This window comes from Lepidothrix coronata, unplaced genomic scaffold (assembly GCF_001604755.1).
Source record: "Lepidothrix coronata isolate B3197 unplaced genomic scaffold, Lepidothrix_coronata-1.0 Scaffold283, whole genome shotgun sequence".
Classification (NCBI taxonomy): domain Eukaryota; kingdom Metazoa; phylum Chordata; class Aves; order Passeriformes; family Pipridae; genus Lepidothrix; species Lepidothrix coronata.
Genome location: NW_016690463.1, coordinates 406888 through 427316, shown reverse-complemented (window position 1 = coordinate 427316; position 20429 = coordinate 406888). Strand labels below are relative to the sequence as shown.

General features: G+C 52.0%; 1 protein-coding gene across 2 annotated transcripts in view; it reads right to left on the bottom strand.

The window, feature by feature from the left end:
- SHROOM3 (shroom family member 3) overlaps positions 1-20429 on the bottom strand; it is a 102937-nt gene that overhangs the window by 11654 nt on the left and 70854 nt on the right. For both annotated transcript variants that reach the window (XM_017836752.1, XM_017836753.1), the window contains exons 3-5: positions 12826-12954; positions 6146-6277; positions 1202-4418 (exon numbers count right to left, since the gene is read on the bottom strand). In XM_017836752.1, coding sequence (XP_017692241.1) covers positions 1202-4418; positions 6146-6277; positions 12826-12954 — 3478 coding nt within the window. The remainder of the gene's footprint in view (positions 1-1201; positions 4419-6145; positions 6278-12825; positions 12955-20429) is intronic.

Below are 20429 nucleotides of genomic sequence, written 5' to 3'. Positions count from 1 at the left end.
GTGGGATGAGACAGGAGTGGTTCTGGAAGTGCATTCCGGTCACTTGATATTCACAAGCTGCTTTTTTAACTCCCTCTATTTAAAGACGTGGCGTGGGAGCTGAGGGCTGCCGAGGGAGGACGTGGAGAATGGAGCACACGGGGAGTTTGGGAGGGTTGGGCCTGTTTGTGAGGTGCTGCCCAGGGCCTCCTCCGTGTCACTTGACTCAGGATCACTTCGCTGCACCTGGAGAATCTGTTCTGGGCCAGGAGCAAGTGCAAGAGCAGAAGGAGATGTCCTGGATCTCAGCTGCCCTGTAAATATGTAAGCCTCTCCAAACACTCAGCCTATTTGGAGCAAGGAGCCTGTCCACACATTTTGGTAGTTTGCATCCCTGTTTGTGATGAATGGAGCTTGGCATGGAAACAGGGATGGGGCAGCAGACCCACCACTGCTGCAAATCCATGTGGCTCGAGCAGTTGCAGCTCCCTAAATAGGTCTGAACAGATTTCAGCTCAAGAGCTGGTCTGGGCAGTTGTTCTTTAAGAATTCAGTTGGTTCTACTGTTTACCATCCTCAGAGTCAGTCAAATTCCCCATTTGTGACATCAGTGCAATGTTCCCAATCACCAAGCAGGGGACATGGAGCAGCCAGAGTCTCTGCTGAGTTTTCTCTGTGATGTTTCCCTCCAGGGCTGGAGGCAAAACATAATGGTTATTTGGCAGTGCCTCTGCCCAGCACTTCCCAGCACTGTCAGGCACAGCGGGAGCCAAGGCAATTCCAAGCAGACTTTATTCCTCTCTGCTTTGCACCAGGAAAACAGGCTGAGGCAGGACAGCAGCAACAGTGAATCACCACCTTAATGGGACAACCCACCAGAAAGGTGCTCAGTGCTTCTCCAGTGCTGCTGGCAGGTAAGGACAGGGATGTCCTGGTGGAATATCCAGAGCAGCAAGGACACGTGCACACTACCAGCATATGCACTGAAATCCCAGCATCCCTGCCATCCCTGAAACAGCCCCAGCAGGGAGAAAGCTGAACTCCACCAGCAAGCTTTTAATTTAAGTGCAGGAAGTTGTGTCTATCTCAGCAGGCACTGAACCTTGCTCCAATCAATAGAGTAATTGCCATGACTGAACACCAGCCTGTTCTCTGACACCTCCCCCATTCCCTGGATGCAAGAGCCCTGCTTGTGGGTGCACATGACCCCGTTCCCACATACCTGGTGTTTCTTGTCCGCCGTGGGAGACGATCTGGAACGCACGTGCACAGGGACCGGCTGATTGTCGTACCTATCGAGCAGGTCTTCCACAGACACCGATTTCCCCGATTTCCTGGCGGTGGAGGGCGTTTCAAAGACCTGTTCCTGGTTCCTGTAGTGAGGCTGGCCCTGCACACCCAGTGGGTCTGTCTGTGTGCCTTTGGTGAGCTCCGTCCTGGCTCTGTAATCCCGGCACCTCTCTGCTTTTGGCCGGCTTGTGCCCGAGCTGTCCTGGCGCCCCGCCTTCTCATCTCCACTCGTGTCCAAGTAGTCCACCAGCCCAGGTGGAAGGGTAGAAGACATCCGTCCCGTCCTGGATATCCGCTCTAGGGACTCTCTCCGTCGGTAAAGGTTCTGGTCCTGCAGGGAATTCATGCTGGAGGCAGAGGAAAGGCTCTGGCTGTCCGTGCCCCCCACCTGCAGGTAGGAGCTGTGGGAGCGCTCCCTCAGCAGCCCCACGTCCTGTGAGGACGGCCGCCTCCCTGTTTTCCGCTCGATGTAGTCAGCGAGGGCGCTCTGCTGGAGCTGCTTGAGCTCGGGCTTGGACAGGCTGGCTGTGGAGGAAGCCTTGCCGTCCCTCTCGAAGATCTTCCGCCGGTCAGCCACCGTGTTCTCCGGGAAGACAAAATGGATGCTCTTCTTCTGGAAGGAGAAGGGCGACGGCTCCCCATCCGAGATGCCCACCTCGTTCATCTTCTCCGGCTCCGAGTAGGAGCGCTTCTTCTGCTCCGCCGTCAGCCGCCTGCGGCCCCCGATGCGCAGCACGTGCTGCGTCCTGGCGTAGTCCAGGGCGGAGAGGCCGTCTTCCGTGGGCGTGATGCTGTGCCTCTCCTTGGGCGTGTGCGGAGACGGCGCCGTGCTCCTCAAGCCCACGTGGGCCGAGGCAGGACGCTGGGGCATCCTCTTGGGAGTGCTCCCGAACGGGGGGCTGATGCGACGGAACGAGGTGGCCCTCAGCACCCTGGACTGAGCGTCCTTAATGCTGTTCCTGTAGGCCCTGTTAAATGGCGTGTCCAGCTGCGACCCGTGGGTGTCCTGGATGTTGTCCTTCCAGAGGATGTCCTTCTCAGGCTCCCCTGCCAGCTGGAACGAGCTTTTACTCCGTGGCAGCTGAGCCGCCCTTCCTTGCCCCTCACTCTCAGGACACAGGCCGTAGTAGTCACCAGGTCTCGCCTGCTTCACCGAAGCCGCCATCTGCAGCTCTACGGGGTGCCAGTCAGCCTCGTCCAGCTTCCCGTTCCTGATGGAGGGGCTGGAGCCCCTGGCCAGCTCCGTGGGCATCTTGCTCCGCACGTCCTCTGGGCTGAGCAGGGAGCCCCTCGTGCCGGAGGGCTGGCTCGTCCTGCTCGGCCCGTAGTGCTGGCCGAAGCTGGGAACGCCAGCACTCTGGGGCCGGGGGGTGCTCTGCTCCCGCTGCTCAAACTTGCTGACCTTCTCCAGCACCGAGCAGCGGGGCTTGCCAGCCTCTGGTTTGCCATAGGGAAAGCTTTGGGTGCTGCTGGAGCTGAGCCGGCTCCTCCCGAAATCTGAGGTCTTTGGGTGCTGTGGAGAAGGAGGCTCTTTGCACTTTGGCTCGGCAGCATGGAACAGAGTCACACTCACATCCTCCTCCTCCTGCCTCGTGAAGGCCTGTGGGTCCACATCGCTCCACTGTCTGTAGCCCTGTCCCCTGTGATCCTTCTCCTCTTTGCTGCTGCTGTTCAGGAAGGACAGTTTGGTGCTGGAATAACACTCGCCTGCTTGCATGTCTCTTAACTCGGAGCTGCTTTGCCTCCTGGAGCTCTCTGGGATGTTCTGCAGGGAGGAGAAGCCGTACTGTTTGGCCTTGCCATGACCCCACTGGTGGTGAGTAGTAGCTTCTCTCTCGTTTAACTGCCCGTTGCCATTTTTGTTCTCCTGGGATCCAGGTGTCCAGTCCTCTTTGGGCTGGTAATGGGATTTTCTCTCACTAGCATCCCTCAGCTGGGGTTGTGGAGCCTGGAAAATGGGTTTGGAGGCCTGGGTGGTACCTGGGGTCTCACGGTGGCTTTGTGCTGCCTTGTAAAGGGGTAACAGCTCCTCCTTCCTTGACATGGCCAGGGAGAGCTCCGGGCCTGCTGCACTGGGAGGTTTCTGCTGGACAAGTTTGGCTTCCAGCTTTCTCTCAGCTGCAGGGGGCTGGTAGAAGACGGTCGATCTGTTTGTAGCGCTTTGGTTCCCATTCTCATCAAAGCCCAGGGTGCCGCTGGCTGCGGCCTTGTCGTAAGAGACTGGGAGGGATGGAGAGTACCCGCTTTCTTTGGCCAGAGCTGGGTAAAGGGTCCCGGGATTGCCCGCAGAAGGCTGGGGCACCTGGGCATAGTGCGGCTCTGGGGAGGGCACGGCGTAGACACCAGTGGGCAGCAGGGGCTGCCCCGGCTGGGCTGCCTGGGAATAGCTCTGCTTGGGCTTCATGGTGGGGCTGCTCTCCGGGCTCTTCTCCACCACGGTGTGCAGATGCCCATCTCCGAAGGGGGGTTTCAGCAGCGGGCCCTGGGACAGGGAGCTGATCAGCGGCGTCCAGGCCCCTTTAGGCTGGGTCCGGCCAGGCTTGCTCAGGTCCAGGCCGGCGCCCGAGCCGGGCCTCTCGTGGTGCCTGATGGCCGCGTAGCTGTCGCTGCGAGCGGGAGGCAAGGGGGGTCCCCTGGGGGGCTGGCTCTTGCTGTCGGGCTGGGCCCAGGAGGGAGCTGCGCCGTGCCGGCCCAAGCCGAGCAGCCTGGCATGGCCGCGGCCATCCAGCGAGGCCCGGGCATCGCCGCTCGGGAGCAGGGAGGGCTTCACCTCGTACTCCTCGGAGACGCGCTGCTGGGCGTCGTACACCGTCCGCACGTACCTGATGTCCGCCTGCCTCAGGCCCTCCTGCAGCCCGGCCCGGCACTGCGCGCTGTCCGGGGAGCAGCACTGCTCCTTGCCGAATGGAGCGGCGGGATACTCGGGGATGCTGGAGTTGGTGGAGAAGGAGCTGTAGGCAGAGTCCCTCTTGCTGTGCAGGTGGGAGAGCTGGTCGATGCTGTTGGTGGATTTGGCCGGGGACAGGTGACAAGGGTGGTAGCCGGGGGAGGAGTGGTCCAAGCTCTCCATGCTGCCCCGGGAGCTGTACTGATCCGGACTCCTCCTCAGATAGCCATGCTCATAGCCAGAGAGATCGCTGGTGGAGGAGCTGGGGGAGAGCGAGACAAGAGTGAAAACCCACTGACAGCAGAGGAGAGGCACAACTACTTATAAGTGAGCTCAGAAGCAAGATGTTTAGTTTTGAGATGAAAACCCTTATTTGGGCCTTACTCCATCCCCTGTTTGGAGTCATCCCAGTTCACAAAGAGGAACTGCTTGACATTGCAACACATGGCTCTTATTTACCACAGAAGGGTGGGAGGGAAATACAGACAGAAAGACAGTGCATCTCTGGAGCCAGGGAGGATCAACCCCACCCAGCAAACCCATCCAAAGCCCTTGGAAAGCTGAATGAGCACCGAACCCACCGAGGAGGAGGAGAGGAGCACGAGGGGCGTTCTGGGGGGAACCTAATCTCTTTCTTTTTTTCCCATTTCATTTCTTTTTATGGAGATGAGGGCTACGCCCTGGCAGGCTTCCTGGAAATTCAGCTGTCCCAAGGAGAGTTTGCTTGCTGCAAGAAAACTAAACTGACAAGACAGGGAAGAGATGCATGTGTTTGTGCCTGGAGGAAAGTGGGGTGCAGCCACAGACACAGTCTGAGAACGCCCAGGAATTCTGCACAGCCGCCTGCTCATGTAGCTCAGCAGGTGCAGGTTCACCTTGGCACCTCCTCTGAGATACACATATGTCCAAAGAGGATTTGTGGCTGCCAGAGGTGTGATCAAAAATAAGGATAATCAGAGATCTTTCTATTTGTGGGAAGGGAGCTCCTTGTGCTGGTCATAGTTCTTTTTTTTACATCTCACAAGGGGCCATCACAGATTTCTGTGGAGTTTGCCCTGGCTAATCTCCCTTCCCAGATTCAGGCAAATACAGTGAGGATCAGAGAGTGTAACCTGAGGATTTCACCCTTCTTCCCTCTGTTCCCAGCTGCCCTTCCTCAGATATCGCTTTCTCTAGTTCCCTGTGCAACTACATGCACTGTCCTGGCAGAGCCACAGAGAAGCAGCAGGAAAGGACAGGCTGCAGCAGGGCAAGGCACAGAGCTGGAAGCTTCCTCCAGATCATATCCCAGCCAAAGGATGGGTGGTGTGGAGAAGGCTGCTGAGGATGAGGAAGGGCAGAAGGAAGCCTGGTCACAGCAGCTCTGCAGAGGGATGCAGAGGAACACAGACACAGCCAGGAAGAGATGGCAAATGTCAGATTAAAGCTGCTTTATCCATTTAAATGCACCACTCTATTTTGGATTCAAGTAACCACATCCCTGGCAATGCCCAGCACAGCCCTGGCCAGCTGGCCACTAGATGTTCCCCGTGCTCCTCTTCAAGCACCCAGGAGACAGAGCTGTGCTGCCAAAGGCTCTGCCAGGAGCTGTGCCTGGGAAGCAAAGCCCCTTGGTGGGAAAGGAGTATGCTCCAGCATGAGTTGTACTGAGGCCACAGACCAATACACATTTCTCCTGCAACCATCCCCTCACTTTTTTCAATGCTCTGTTTTCTCCTCCCTCCCCTTTGCCAAGGCTCAGCCCTGCCTGTAGAAGAAATGATGTCTAAATCCCACAGTCTGTAAGGAGAGTTTGAAACCCTTCTGCCTTTTTGGGGAAAATCCTTCAAGGGCAGAATTTAAACTTGTCCCTCCTCCAGTTGCCCCAGTGCTGAATGTGCCAGGAACAGCCCCAACCTGCAGGGCACTGCTTCCCACCGCCTCTGCCAACACCTCCCCACCATATCTTCTGTCTCCCTTTCCTTCACTCCACAGCCGTGTAGTGCTTACCTGGAGTGGTAGGACTGATGCCAAGGGGTGCCAAGCGTACCCTGAGATATTTGCATCATGCTGGGATCGGGTTGGTTCTCCGCAAGTTTGGTTGAATGCCAGGAGTGAGGTCGGCCTGGAGTTTCACTCCGCCTGGGTGGAAGCAGAAGGATTTTGCACATCAGCGACAGGCCAGCTCCTCCAAGGAAGAGGAATGTGAAGTAGCACCGACATTTAACACCAACATCTAAAACTGCTCGTGCTCACTCGTGTTTCAGTGCTACGTTCTTGTCTATTCCAAGCAAATCCCGCAGCAACCATGGGACGTGTCTCTGACATTCACACAACACATGCCCCCTTGGATTTGCAAGGCAAGAGGTAAGTGGGTTATCACTGAATGCCAGGGGTCTTCCCCTCTACCTCCCAGCTAGCCTCACTCCTCGGGGCCAAGCCTGGGGGCCCATTCCCAGGGATCAGTTTACAGGCTGGGCTGTGCCTGGATCCACACAATGCAGGGTGGCTGATGCGGTTCTTACGGATGCTGGAGGAGGATTTCTCCACAGGTTCCCTTCATTTTAAAGCGAGGACTGGCAAAGCCACCGAAAGAATCACATGCCACGAGGGGGTGGGAGCCTGCACAAGGCTCTTTTGATCTTAAAAACGCAGGAGAGACGTGACAACCAAGCTCCAGCAATGCGTGTCCCTCGCATCCCACCCCGGCTGGACAGCTGTCCCCAGGGTGTGTCCCCAGGCACGGCTGGCCCTCGGTGGCTGCAAGCACCAGCGCCAAGGCCTGGCCCTGTCAGCACTGAGGAGAAACAACCCACCAACAGCCTTATTTAAAGCACAGTGGTACAATGGAAAGTCAAAGCAGGGGATTAGTGAGTCCCTTGAACAGGCCACACAGATGCTTCCTTGCCCCAGCCTTTGGGCTTGTCCTCAATCCTCTACCCCTTTCCAAGGGGGATCTCTCCTCTGCTCTGCAGTTTCTCACTCTTCCTGTGAGAAGGAGGAGCAGCACTGGACCTGGGTACCACTGAAATGTGACAGCCTGCAGGATAATGCTGACTAAATAAATGCAACAGGAGGATATAACACACCTTTAAAGTTCTGTCTCACTGAAAATTCACAGTACAGCATGTCCTTTACAAGTCAGGAAATAGATTAAAATGCCCTTGGCAGATGTAATCCAGACACCCAGAGAGGGCTCTCCTACTGCCTAAGATTGTGAGAAGAAACGATACAGGAAAGTGTACAAAGCAAAAAATGGTTGTTAGGGTCAGGTCTTTTCCTAACACCAGTTAACACTGGCACCAGGATGGAAATGAGAGTGAGAAGCAGAACCATTTGTCCAGTGATTTTTCCATGCAGATGTCAGAAGTGCTGGTCATTCTCTCATCTGCTAAAAGAAGCAAGAAAAAGGGACATGCTTTTCCTTTTAACATCTGTTGTGGCAGGACTGTCTCAAGGAAAGCTGAACTTAAAGTCTGCAGAGGGCAAGCTGAAGCCAGCACCATTTTACATTTACATGTGTAGGTGTGTTTGAGACAGACCTCTTCTGTTAAGCTCCTTGTCCAGAAAACAAGGAAGCTGGAAACTGCCAGATGGGAAGTTGACAAAACTGTTTATTAAGAATAACCCACATTCTTGCCTTTGTCTCAGGAGGTTGTAGGACTTAAAAGTGCAGAACTGTAATAATAATAACAACAACAACAACAAACCAACCTCATTGCCTTATTTTTTATATATTCCCAAGGGCTGCACCTGTACTGTACTTGTGAAGGTGTCTGGACAATCTTATTACTAAAAAATTCCCCACTCCAGATAATAGAGAAAGTGATCCCTCTACTGTAAGTGCCAAGGCTGGAAAAAGAGACTCCAGGTTCCTCATGGACACCTCCAGTGATCAGATAACCTGGGCATCCAGGTCAGGTTGGCATCACGACAAATGCGTGGGAGAGAAGACACCTGGGGAAATCAGCGGACCGTGATGCAATGCTGGCACCTAAATGGCAGCTGTTAACACTGATTGCAGACCTGATACTGCCCAATTCACCCTGTACACTGGAAAACCAAAGGGAAAAGGAGAGTCTTTAATCTTGCCCAGCTGCTGTTATCTGGGTGCTCCCTGCTGCTCCGCTGGTCCCAGAGTTTGCAGGCGGAAACGTGCCCGGCCCATTAGAGGCTCCTCGAGGCAGCCTGGCACAGGCTGGATGCAGTCTGGGCTGCAAGGACCACACTCACATCTCTGAGGCCCTTCCCCAGTAACAGCTCTGCAGCTTTCTCTTATTAGGAAGAGCTGAGCATGGTCTTCTCCGTAATCCCTGGGTTTTATACTTCGTACGCAAAACAGGAATGGAACTTTACGAGGACACCTTGGCACAAACACTACAAATGAATCAGCATCAGAGGCTTTCTTCACAGTGCAACTGAAAGGCTGAGTTATCTTTTTCCCAAGGTTACAAACTAAAACCATCCAGAACAGAGCATTCAGTCTGATTGCTGTTCTTCACATACTGTTCCTCGCTGACTCCGAAGCACACGCACAACCCGAGCGCTCTGCAGTCCAAAAGTACTCCAGCCCAGCATCCTCCAGGAGTGCACAGATACTCTGGTGTGAAAGGCCCATCTCTAACCAAAGCACACAGCCCAGCTTCCTCAAATTGCCATTTGCACCTTTCCTACATCCTCAGAAAGCTAACTGCAATCCCTGTGGATGTGCTTGCCCCCAAAGCCGTGTGGCCAGGTGGATGTGTGGGAGGTTTCTGGAGCTGGGAGGGACAGCCATGGCCTGGAAGGGATAGCCATGGCCTAGCCCACCCTCTGGGGAGGTAGGAAGGGCCCTGCAGCACAGACCCTCCTCCTGCAGGAAAGAAGAAAGGTTAGGATTGAGTGCAAAGCTTGTGCCTCCTGGCTGCAATCCCAGGCACTGAGTCTCAAGGGAGTGAGCCAAGAGGGCAGTGCCAATCCTCACCTCATCCTCCTCACAGCGGGCAACATTTCAAGCTAGTGATAATCTAACCTAACAAAACCCACATGGCAGAGGCAGGATGTCCTAAGCTGTGCCACACTGCATGGAGTAGCAGGACCTTTGTACACTTGATCCCAGCAATTCACCTGTACTCTCCTTCCAGGGTGACTGTGGACCTGCATCCACAGAAACCATCTGAATTCTCACCAGCGTGGACCTGTCTCCAAGACAGACACATCTAAAGGAGCGTGAGCACAACAGGGAGACATTTTCCAGACATCCAAATGTGCTGCTGCAGCCCCTCTGCCTGGCTGTTGGGCAGGAGATGAAGGAAAACTAAAGCACTCGGAAGCCTATTAGGATTTCGACAGAGCAAGGCAACAATCTACTCAAAGCAATGTCGCTCTTAATTAAGGTTCAGTCATGGCTCTAAAAATAAGCAGAACAGACGAGGCCAATTAGAAAGGAGTTGGACCAGAGTGGCGTCAGCTTGATGTGTCTTTCACTAAATCTCTCTTTTTAGGCTCAATAGAACCCTTCTGGTAAATTCTGGGTCAGGAGAGGTCTGGAGTGAGCTCTGTCCCTTCACAATTTTGACTAAAAAGAAGGAAGACTCCTTAGAGAAAACTGAAGTGTATGAAATATTTCACATGATGGATCTTGGGCAAGAGTGTCTCCTCATCTATAAAGGAAAGGTAAAACTGTGTTGCAACAGCCCAGGCCCTGAGTGCCATGTGGGAACTGGAAGACAGGTACCAAGCTTCCTGAAGTCTCTCTGGGATGAGAAAGCAGAGAATCAGAGGTTTCTGCTCAGATTTCCTACGATTACCATCATGAACTCTTTGAGAAAAACTCCCCACCATGCCCCTGGAAAGAAAATCCCTGTGTGGAAGCAGAGATGAGAACCACGTATGTGGACATACAGCCAGATTTTTTTCTACTGGTTTTTCCTGACAGAAGTGCTTTCCGCCCCAGGCTGCAGATGGAAGTGCTGGGATCGCTCCAAGGTGATGGCAGCTGTGAGCAACGGGTGCTCCTTCCTTGAACTTAGGAACAGTCAAACATTGTAATTAATGATTACTGGTCCTGCATGTCACACCTCTGTGTTATCACGTTTCTCTAGGAACCCCCAGGCTGCCTTATCCAAGAAGGGGGCATTTATCCATTTTCCAGCAAAGGAAACAGAGTGCAGGGCTCAGAGCCGCTTCACCTTCCCTTTGCCCCAGCACAGGGCTGACAGGCGATATTTACACTGGGGACTTTTCCCTACACAAGGAAAGGGTCCCACTGGCATTCCCTGACACTAACCAGACACAGGCTTCAGTGGGAACAGAGGTGATGCACACAAACTTCACTCTGGCTGATTACTGGATTCAAGGACTTTGTCCTACCGGGATCTTCAGACAGCTTTCTATTTTAAAGACAGTATTACCAAGCAACATGAGTAGGATTTAAATTGCAAAATAAGGGGAGAGTCTCCAGCCTGGTACTTAGAGCATGTGTAGGCTACAGTGAGGAGCTGGGAAGCACTGGAAGACTCTCTGCAACTTTATTCTTCTTGCTATGATTTTTCTGTTTCCTTTGCTGGAAAAAGAGGAAGAAAGAACAGAAGCAGCTGACTTGACTTACAGTCTTTGAGAAAGACCCTATTATTCCCTGTCTTCTCCAGGGATTCACATCACCTCTCAGAGCACGGGTGGAAAATCCCAGCAGCCAGAGCCTGCAGCGACTTCCCCTGCCCATGGCTCTGCAGAGCTGCACTGATTTAGCCAGACTGATGAACCAGCCCAACGGGCTCAATTCAAATAATTTTTTTCTCCTTCTTCTCCAGTCAGTAAATTAGTTAAAAAGACAGAAACCCAAGCATAGCTTGGATTCTTTCACACCCCGATATCCAACACACAGCAACTTGCAACAGGAGAGACTTGGAAACAATGGAAGGAATGTGTTTTCCCTGTCTCCTTCGGTGCTTAGGAGGAAGTGGGTGGCTGGCAGCAGGAACACTGCCTTGAGAGCCCGATTATCCAACGGGAATGTGGACAATGAGGCACGGCAGGTAACCAAGGGGACTCGCAGGGCAAGTGTTTCAGGCAGCAGCTGGGCTCTCCTCTGAGCCACCAGGCTACAAATCACAGGCAAGGCTCCTAAACTCCACATCCAAGTGCTCCTGTAGGGATGATAAATGGGAGAGAAGCAGCAGGTCCTCTAGGTGGATGTATGGGGGTGTACACATGTGTTTGGGGGGGTAAGAGCAAGTCTGCAGAAAGCGAACCTGGCAGGGAACCGCACCCCGTGCTGTGGCCAAAGCAAAGGCTGCTGAGTCTGAAATACCCTCCCACACTGAAATTCTTATACATTAAAGCAACTTCCTGCTTGTAACCAAAGCTCCAGCCTGACTTAAACTGAGTGCATGCACACACAGCCTCCGACACTGCTGGAGAAGTAAAGCAAAACATTGGCTCTGCACCCAAAGACAAATTAATCCAAGTGAAATGCTAAACTTTGGAGCTTCTGTGAAGATCTGCTACTAAACTGATGGGCAAGAAGGATTTACAGAGGGCATATTCTGAATGATTCATTGCTTATGGGAAAGTGGTGGATGTCTGGGAGCTCCTTTCCCAAATTGGCCGTGGGTCACATACCTGGGGAACCGCAGAGTCCCACCCCACAGTCAGAGATAAATCTCTCCTTGATAAAACTACCCTGAGAATTCAGCCTCTAAAATCTGCTGTAGCAGAGGCTGGGCAGGACCAGCATCTGTAACTGCAGTGGCCAAAAGATGAAGCATCTCCACTAAGGTCAGGGAGTTTGCTTCAGAGGTGTGTCCTTGCTGCTAAGATCAGAATGTGACTCCACATGTCACATTCCCTTCTCAGCTGCTCACTCACAGGACACATTTCCTCCAGCTCCAGGAAGTGGGTGCAGCTTCAAAAGTCAAGGTCTGGCCCCAATGCAATGTTGCCAATAGAAGGCACTGCTTTGACTTCACGGTGCAAACCTCAGAAGACTGAGACAAAAAATCTATGAGGTCATCCAGATTACATCTGATTGATGTAAGAGGCCCTTCTGATGCCAGCAAAAGCTCTGCCTGAGTAAATGCTGTAGGATTTGGTCCTAAACTGCACGGACAAAGGAAGGGAATCAGGCTCTGCCACAACACCAGCCAATCCAGAGCAATTCCGGAAACCCATTTCTGAAGACATTTAATTGTTTAAAACTGCAGACAGGCATTCAGCAATGATGAATGCCAAGCTCCCACTGAAGCTCCCAGGTTCAGAAGAAGCCAGGTGATTTTGGAAAGCCAGGCACCTAAAGCTGGGGAATCACAGCAGGCTTACGCCACTCCTGTGGAGATATTTTGGTCCAGCATCTCTGTTGACCTTTACCAGCACTGACAAGAGCTTTTGAGGAGAAAGGACACCTCTTCCAGGACCCCTTCCCAGTGAGTGCCCCTCAGGCAAATCAGCAGCCAAAGCAGAAACTATTTTACATCCAGCCCTATGCAGATGGACATCCAGCAATGCTGATGGTCCAAAGGGTGAATTCATTTCCCTGGCACTGTGCTGAGGGCAAGGAAACCTTGGGAAAAGGTGGCTGTGAGGTTAAGAAACAGCCCTGGACCTCCTCCACCACAGGCACTGGGGATTGCCACTGCTCCACCGAGGAGTTTGCCAGAAGAGAGGCCACGAAACACACCCTGCATGCAGAGACACAGAGAGAACATTCTCACCTGCTCTTCAGCCGTAACTTAACTCCTCCAGACCACGTGGCTTTGCTGGGCTGGAAGTCAGTGCTCACACAGTCGGGACCGAGTGGGCTGGGAGACAGGTCGGTGCATCCCTTTGCTGCATGTGTGTCCCTGTCAGAAGAAACCAAGGCCACATAAACACCACCACACAAAAACCTCAGCCCCTGTATCCTATGTTTCATCAGCGTTTTAGGAAAGACGGCATTACACAGACCCAGGGGGCAAGGCAGGAGCATCAGTCTAGTTTTTAAAAAAGCACAAAGAACATGTCACAGAAAGCCACATGTATCCCCTCTGTAAAGCCACGTGTATCCTTGTTTTTCTCTAACCCAAGCAGTGCTCAGCACTTGAGAGAGTCCCTTGCACAATCCCACAGTGCTGCTTCTCCCCGCACAGGAGCGAGATCAGCTGCAGCACCCACGGCACAAAACTCATTATCCTACAGCTGCATCTGGGGACCCTAAAATTCCCAGAGGGGGAGTTCAGGGGTTCCACCGTGGGACATGCCTTTTCCACACCTCACGAGAGCTCAGGGAATGCTCTGAACACACAAGAGAGAAGCTAAGAGAAAGGTCCACGCAGTGGGAGGGAGAAAGAGAAACTTATCCTCCCCCTACTGATATTTCCCCAAAGTCAGGAAGCACAGTATTTACCCCGCTCCAGCACACGCGTGCAGACGTCACACAAACACCGTGCGAGCATCGCTTCAGCTCCTTCCTTCCCCCAGGCACAGGAGAGCCCACAACGCTCCAGTATTCCCACTTTAGCACCGAAACGCAGGAGAGACTGGAAATTTCGGCAGGCCCAAGGAACCCTCCGCACCGAATAAAAGCAGGGCTGAAAGGCCCCCTGCGCCTGTCCCTGCCCGCGGCAGGCCTGGCCCGGGCTAAGCTGGAATCGCCTCTTGTTGTGCGCTGAGCCCACATGCCGGCATCTGGGGCTTTGGATAGCTGAGATGGCTTGGATGCCATTCCGGTGAGAGACCGGCCGTCTTTGTGTCCGGCTGGGTCCTCCCCCACGCTCCCTCCCCGAGCCCCCACGTGCCAGGCAGGAATGTTAAGCCTCACACAGCGGGTGAGATATCCCAGGGAAGCGCAGCAGCACTTTCACCTAGATTAGGGAAAGCGACTGGTCTGGAACGGCCTTTTCTGCTCGCCCTGCTTATCTTCATCCAGATTTCACCCCAAATCCTGCCTTGGCTGCCTTTGCTTTCCCTGTGCCAAATCCCGTCCTGCTTTGTTTGTGCCACCCCTCTCCTCTGAGATGATGTCAAGCCTCTCATCAAACCAGAAAGATTCCCTTCCCTGCTCCCATTCCAGCCTCGCTGTACACCTGGAGCACAACCTCCTCTACTGCAGCCCCGGGAAGTGCCAATGCCAAACCCCTCAGCTGCTCCAACTCTCTTTGCTCACTGAGCTTCCCATGAGAAATCACCAATTTCCAGAGCCAAGGTGATTTCTTTGACACAATCCTCAGAGTGTTGTTCCAACCCGTTTAAAAGCAGATACTGCCAGAGGAGATCTTTGCCATGTTACAGGAGAGGTCTCGGATCTTTCCTAACTTTCCTGATGAGTGCTTGTCATAACTTCCCTGTTTCCTAAAGAGCAGAGTTTGGCTCTCGGGGGCCACACCACAGCTGTACTCCTGCAGTGAGGAAAGCTGCTCGTGCCTCCTCTCCGGCCAGCTGTCTCCAAAGGAGCCAGGAACAATATTTAGGACTGGGAAACTGCCCCGTACCAAAAAAAAAAGAGTAATCAGCAGACTGAGAAACTGATATAAAGCTGTGAGTGCCAACAGCTCCCTGGGCACCACAGCCTAGTGATCTTTCAGCACTTGGGCTCTTTTCTTTTTTTTTTTTTTAAGAAAAAACAGCTTTTGAAACACGTTAAGGAAGCAAGAGACAATGCAGACTCTAAACTCTGCTGCGAGCAGAGCTTTCTAAGTCACTTTGAAGTGTTCCCATATGGATGCACACAGCTCCGACCCTCAGTGGGCAGAGGGAAGGAAGGTAATCAGCTTGGGTGTTCCCCCTCCCAGGGAGCAAGCCTTGCTTGCCAGCACGCATAACTTTGGGGTTTACCTCCCAGAGACAAAGACCCGTTAATTAGTGCCGGCGTGGGCTCTGGAGGTGCTGTGCGGGGGGAACAGGGAAACCCAACGGAGTTTTTCCCGAGCCTCTTAAAAAACTATAATTACAGAGCTCTGTGTGGCACGGCGGGCTCAGTAAGACATTGAAAACTAATCAGCCAGGCTATAAATAACAACATTAATCAGGGCCTGTGGGGAACACAAGACATGAGGACCCTTCCACCCGGGAAGCACACACACCTCAGGGATGGAGCACAGCCAGAGGGGATGGTCCCCATGCAGGGGTGTCCCTGGTGAGAGCAGAGCTGGAGGAGCAGGAAGAACACCTGAGGGGACCCTAAACCCAGCACCTGTCCTCCCCTTGCAGCTTTCTGCCTTAGCTGGCTGCTTTTCCCAGAAGGTTTTCCATGCCATTTCTAACTAAGGCAGCTCAGTCTAAGAACCAGGAGTGTGTTCATCTCTATAAAGACATTTCTTCCACCATAACATGGAGACAGCCACCCTGGTACAAAGGGGTTGAGGGCCTACCTTTCCTCTTGGCAGTCACCACTCACCGTCTTCTCCTTCGAGTGACCCTTCTCCAAGAGCTGGAGCTGCCCCGGGACGGCTCTCTGGGAGAACACTCAGCCCAATGGGATGCTCTTTAAGGCCTGGGCTGCATTTTATTTTGGGATGTTGCAAAGGGCCTCACAATTCCATAGCTAAAAAGTATCCCTGGCAAGGAGGGGCCTGCAGTTGTTTCTTTTGTTATCGTGCTGTTTCTAAAGTTCTCAAGTGGGAGACAGGAAACCCAGCACACACAGTCTATTTAAAACTCCTTTACCTCCCACCTGAGGCTGGCAGCTGCCTCTGAAATCTTTCCTTTTCTGCAAAGTTCATGTTTAATTATGAATTGTTATTTATACTTGCCGGTTCCACGGTGCCTTTGGTATTTAATACCACACATGTTCATGAGTACACTCTGCTCACTTTTCCCTCATCTAAAAATACGACCTGGTAGGATTTTTTTCCTTGGTGCAAAAGAACACGGTACTAGAGATTTAAGCCTTTTTTTAAGGACAGCCTGCCCCTCGGGAGTTTCAGTGGCCCCTCCAGAAGAGAGGCAGCACCTCCTGAGCCCACATCTCTCTCTCCTTACACAGCCTTGCTGCAGCAGCCATCTGCAAATCCTTTCCCTATTTTTTACCCCGTTCTTCAGAGCTCTTCAAGAGAGCATGTGTGGCCTTATTTTATATTAATCCCTACAAGACGGGTTTGCCAGTTGCTGCCACCGATGTCTCGTGTCTTTCCCGAATTGCCACAATCCCTGCGGAATTCAGTCGCTGTTTTTGGGAGATCCTTTGCCTCTGACCAGAGCTGACTCTGACCTCCTCTGGCTGCTTTATCTGCCTCCCTCGCTGACCTCCCATCACCTGCATACTTGGAACATTTCACAGCACTTATCTTAACCTTTTGGGCTCCTGGCTCTTCTTCCTCACTTTCCTCAGTCTTCCTTATCCTTATTTATAATTTTCACATTCCAGTACAGACTGGTTTCCTAAATCCAGCCTGGGCAGTAAGTGTGGGTGTGTGCCTCTGCCCAGCAGATCCCTCCAAAATTACCTCTGAGTCTGCAGAGATCATATTCTTAATTAATTAAACTCCACATTTTGTAACAACAGCTCCCTGGGTAATGGAAGCAGCATAAATCAGTGCTGCACTCTCACTGAGGAAATGCTGCCATGTGAGCTCAGCTGCCTGGCTACAATTCCCAAAGAGGAGAGAGATTTTGCACAGGGGGAGCTGTACAAAACCCAACTTGGGAAGTTTTGTCTGCTCATAGCATTTCTTTTCCAGCACAGCAGCCTTACACTTGGCTGCACTACCATCCTGTACTCTGCTTTTTTGCTTAGCTGGCTGTAGTTCCAGGTATGAATCTAAGAATGGCTGAGATTATCCATAAACAGCACCATGTTTAAAAATTATTAATGTTGGTTGGGTTTTTTAAAATTTTGTAAACCAGGTATTTTTCAATGGTCCCACCTCTTGGAGCCACAACTACTGAGTTTGGTTTGCTGCCACGGTAAGAGAAGACCTAAGTCCCAGAGGATAAAATCCCCAAATGATAATAGGTTTAGTAATTTTTAATGTCTCTTTACTTCTAAGTCCAGCATTGTTCCTAGAAGAAAGGATGGAGGTCAAATTGTCATTTTTAAATCAACAGGAGTGTTTATAACCACTGTCAGAATTAAAAGAAAAATAGCTGCTCACAGGCTGATTCTTCTGACATTGAGATTAAAGTAAGGAACTCCTCTTCCAACTTCTACAGCTGCATTTCCTGGTATTTTTGTCCCTTTGTCTTAAATCAGATGCTGAGAGGCAACCCTCCTCCACTACAGAAACAGCCAACAGCACAGCACAGACACAAAAACACAGAGAAGCAGCAACAAAGCCAAGCCCAGCTCTGCCAGCCAGGAGGGATCCGGAGGAGTTAAAGCTGCTGGCTTATCCTCACAGCACCCCACGTTACACAATGTCACAGGGCAGCCCCAGATCCTCACCCAGCCCAGTGACATGAGGAGAGCTGGGCAGCTTCACCTCTGGCTCTCCTCATCCCACAGGCAAGCTCTCCGCAGCTGAGGAGCTGGAATTGCATCTCCTTGGGAATGAAAGCACCGCAGCCACGGCAGTCGCCCATCTCCTAGGCAGTCGCCCATCTCCTAGCAAACAGCAAGCCCTCCTGCCTCCTCCATGCCATCAGGGAGAGGGCTCCCCTGGGGAAGGGATGCAGAGCTGGGAGGGGAGACCACGCTCATCCTGGGCACCGACCTTGTGCTCGCCTGTGGCCATCCTGCCGGGCAGATCCTCCCGCTCCGCCTCAAGGGAAAAGACTGGATTGCTTACGTATTTCTTATTTTGTTACCTCCTGTGGCTGCTCCAGAAATAGCCCCTAATCCACATCTCTGTCACGCTCACAGAATCTCCTTGAGCTGCACTGGAAGTGCCCCATGTGTCAGAGCACAGAGGCCCAGGTGCTCTCCTGGTGGCAGCAGTGCCTGCACAGGTTTGTTAGTCTGTGCTCACGGGACCCCCGAGCCACACCAAGAGCCAGGACCAGTGGGAAACATGCAGAGAAAACAATTTTTTCATAACAAAAATATTTATCAATTGAACTGAAACCTCCTGCACTAATAACCTCTAAAGCTTTTGCTAGAGAAAGTCTCTCAGTCCCTGGTAAAATCTCTTGATTGCCACTTAGCACACTTACTGGAGATGGGAAAGAGCCAGGTTCAAGTCCACAGTCTACTAAGGCACACAAGGAATTCCAGACTGTTTCATGGATACCTCAAAATGCAACAGGCTCCACCTGTATAACCACTGGAAGCACTTTTTCATCCTGAGGTTTGAAATCTCAATAAGGCTCGTTTAGCACATGAATCTTGGGACCAAATTAGGCATTCTTCCCAGAGTTCTGCAGCAAGATCCAGGTCTCAAGAAGAAACAATAATATCCATGTATGGGATTCAGATGGGTCAGTAAAGCTCAGGGAAAAAAGCCCCACACAACCCAAAACCATTCAGAGAGGTGCTGTCTGCTGCTTCTAAGAAACCAGACTACTTAATACACATTTTCTGTACACATCACAGGCACAAGCCTGCGGATACCTGTTAAAACAGGATTACTAGAGCTGATCTGTGTGCCATAAGCCAATCACCAAAAGGGAAAAGAAGAAGTTTTCCAGGCACAGAGCAGAGGTGGCTCGTGCTTTCCTAACTGCACAGGCCGCTGCTTGAAGGTAAATTAAAGAAGTCACAGGATGGCCAATTTTAAATGGATCCACCTCCTATTGAGGTGAAAGCCATCCCTTTCAGTCTAACGGCTCCTGTGCGGTGATTCCGAGCACGCAGAATTTCAGGGCAAAGCAACAGAGGTTGAGAAGTCACCTGGAATTAATCCAGACCCACAGCTTTCCTTCTTGGAGGGCTCTTCACTCATGCGACTCCAACTTAAACAACCTCAATGAGCGCTGACCTTCAGGTCCACTCAGAAAAAGCCCGGAGAAAGGGAACCGCGTTTTCCCTGTGCGACGCTGTCTGGTCCTACTTGTCCAGCATTTTTCTGGCATCCCTTTTCTGTGAGACTGGATGGGTTTTAGCTGACCTGACCTCAATCCCCCAATGTGGCCGCGCTGTGTTTGCACAGCCCCACACAAACCAGCTGCTCCGGCGCCGTACCTGTTTGCAAGCAGGGAGCTGAAAGGAGCGCTGGCATTCATTTGGGTTCCTCACTTCACTGGCCAAGGGATCTTTGAGAAAATGAACTCCCTCTTTGTCTGGGAGAGAGAGACCTAATCCCCGTTTTGCCCTGGAGGATTACTGGGTACTTAGAAAGGCACTCACATGCACATTTTTGGTTCGTGCCAGCTGCATTTGGGTCCACAATGTGTAGCGTTCCCTTTGGTGCTTAGCTCTGACAATAGGCATTCCACTGCACCCAGACCTCGACCCCAGAGACTGCCACCCTTTTAAAGGCACCCTAAACCCACGCTTTCTGAATTGGGGCCTTCTCTGCTTTGCATGAGCAGTTGGCCCTGGCAGCCCTGTGTGAATTCAGCTGGGCACACAGCCCTGAGCCCACAGCCCTTCCTTGTGCTGCCAGCTGGAGCGCACGGCTGCCTGCCAAAAAGACCTGGATCCCAGCTGGAAGGAAGAACCTGGAGGGATGAGGAATTAGCTTTTATCCCTACTCAGTTCCTGGCTTTCTGTAATAGAAGTTTATGGTTATACTCAATTACAGCTGTTTGTGCCCCAGTGCCACCCAGAGAGCCTGGTGTTCCCACAGGGGCAAAGTGTGCTCTGTGCAGCTTTGCCCAAAATCTTTCTAGGATTGTGGCTTAATTCTGTAAAGTATTAATTTGGGAGGTGGTTCAATGGAAGCAAAGAACTCTAAGTTAGTAGCAACTTGAGCAGCACTCTGCCTGCTCAGGGGAGAGCTCACCTTCTCAGGAGGTCACAACTGTCTTGATCTGTCTAATGGTCCCACCACAAAAGAGTGGAGTGGGATCCATGCTCCACCCTGACTCTACTTACAAGGAAAATGCTTTCCTGCACCTTGTACTCAGAAAACCCCCTCAGAAAACAGATCTGCCTACTTGTTGTGTCAAAACAGGAATAAAAATACAGAGAAATGGCATTTTCATTCTTTTCTACCCCACCACGAACAGGACTATCCGTAAACTTGCTCTTGACCATTACTGAACATCTCTTGAGGTTTTTCAGAGACACCTTTGGAGATGCTGTAGGATCAGCTTGGGGAATCAGAGCATCACACAAAGGTCAATCAGTAACGTTAGCCTTGCCAGGTTCTGGGGTATCCCAACGCTGAATCACGGGGATCAAAAGTCATTCTGTAAAAATGACAACGTTTAACCTTTCTAATGTAACACACGCCGAAGCACAAGGTGGCTCTAACTGACAAGCGTAAGTGAAACAAAAAGTATAACTGCAGCTCCTACGAAG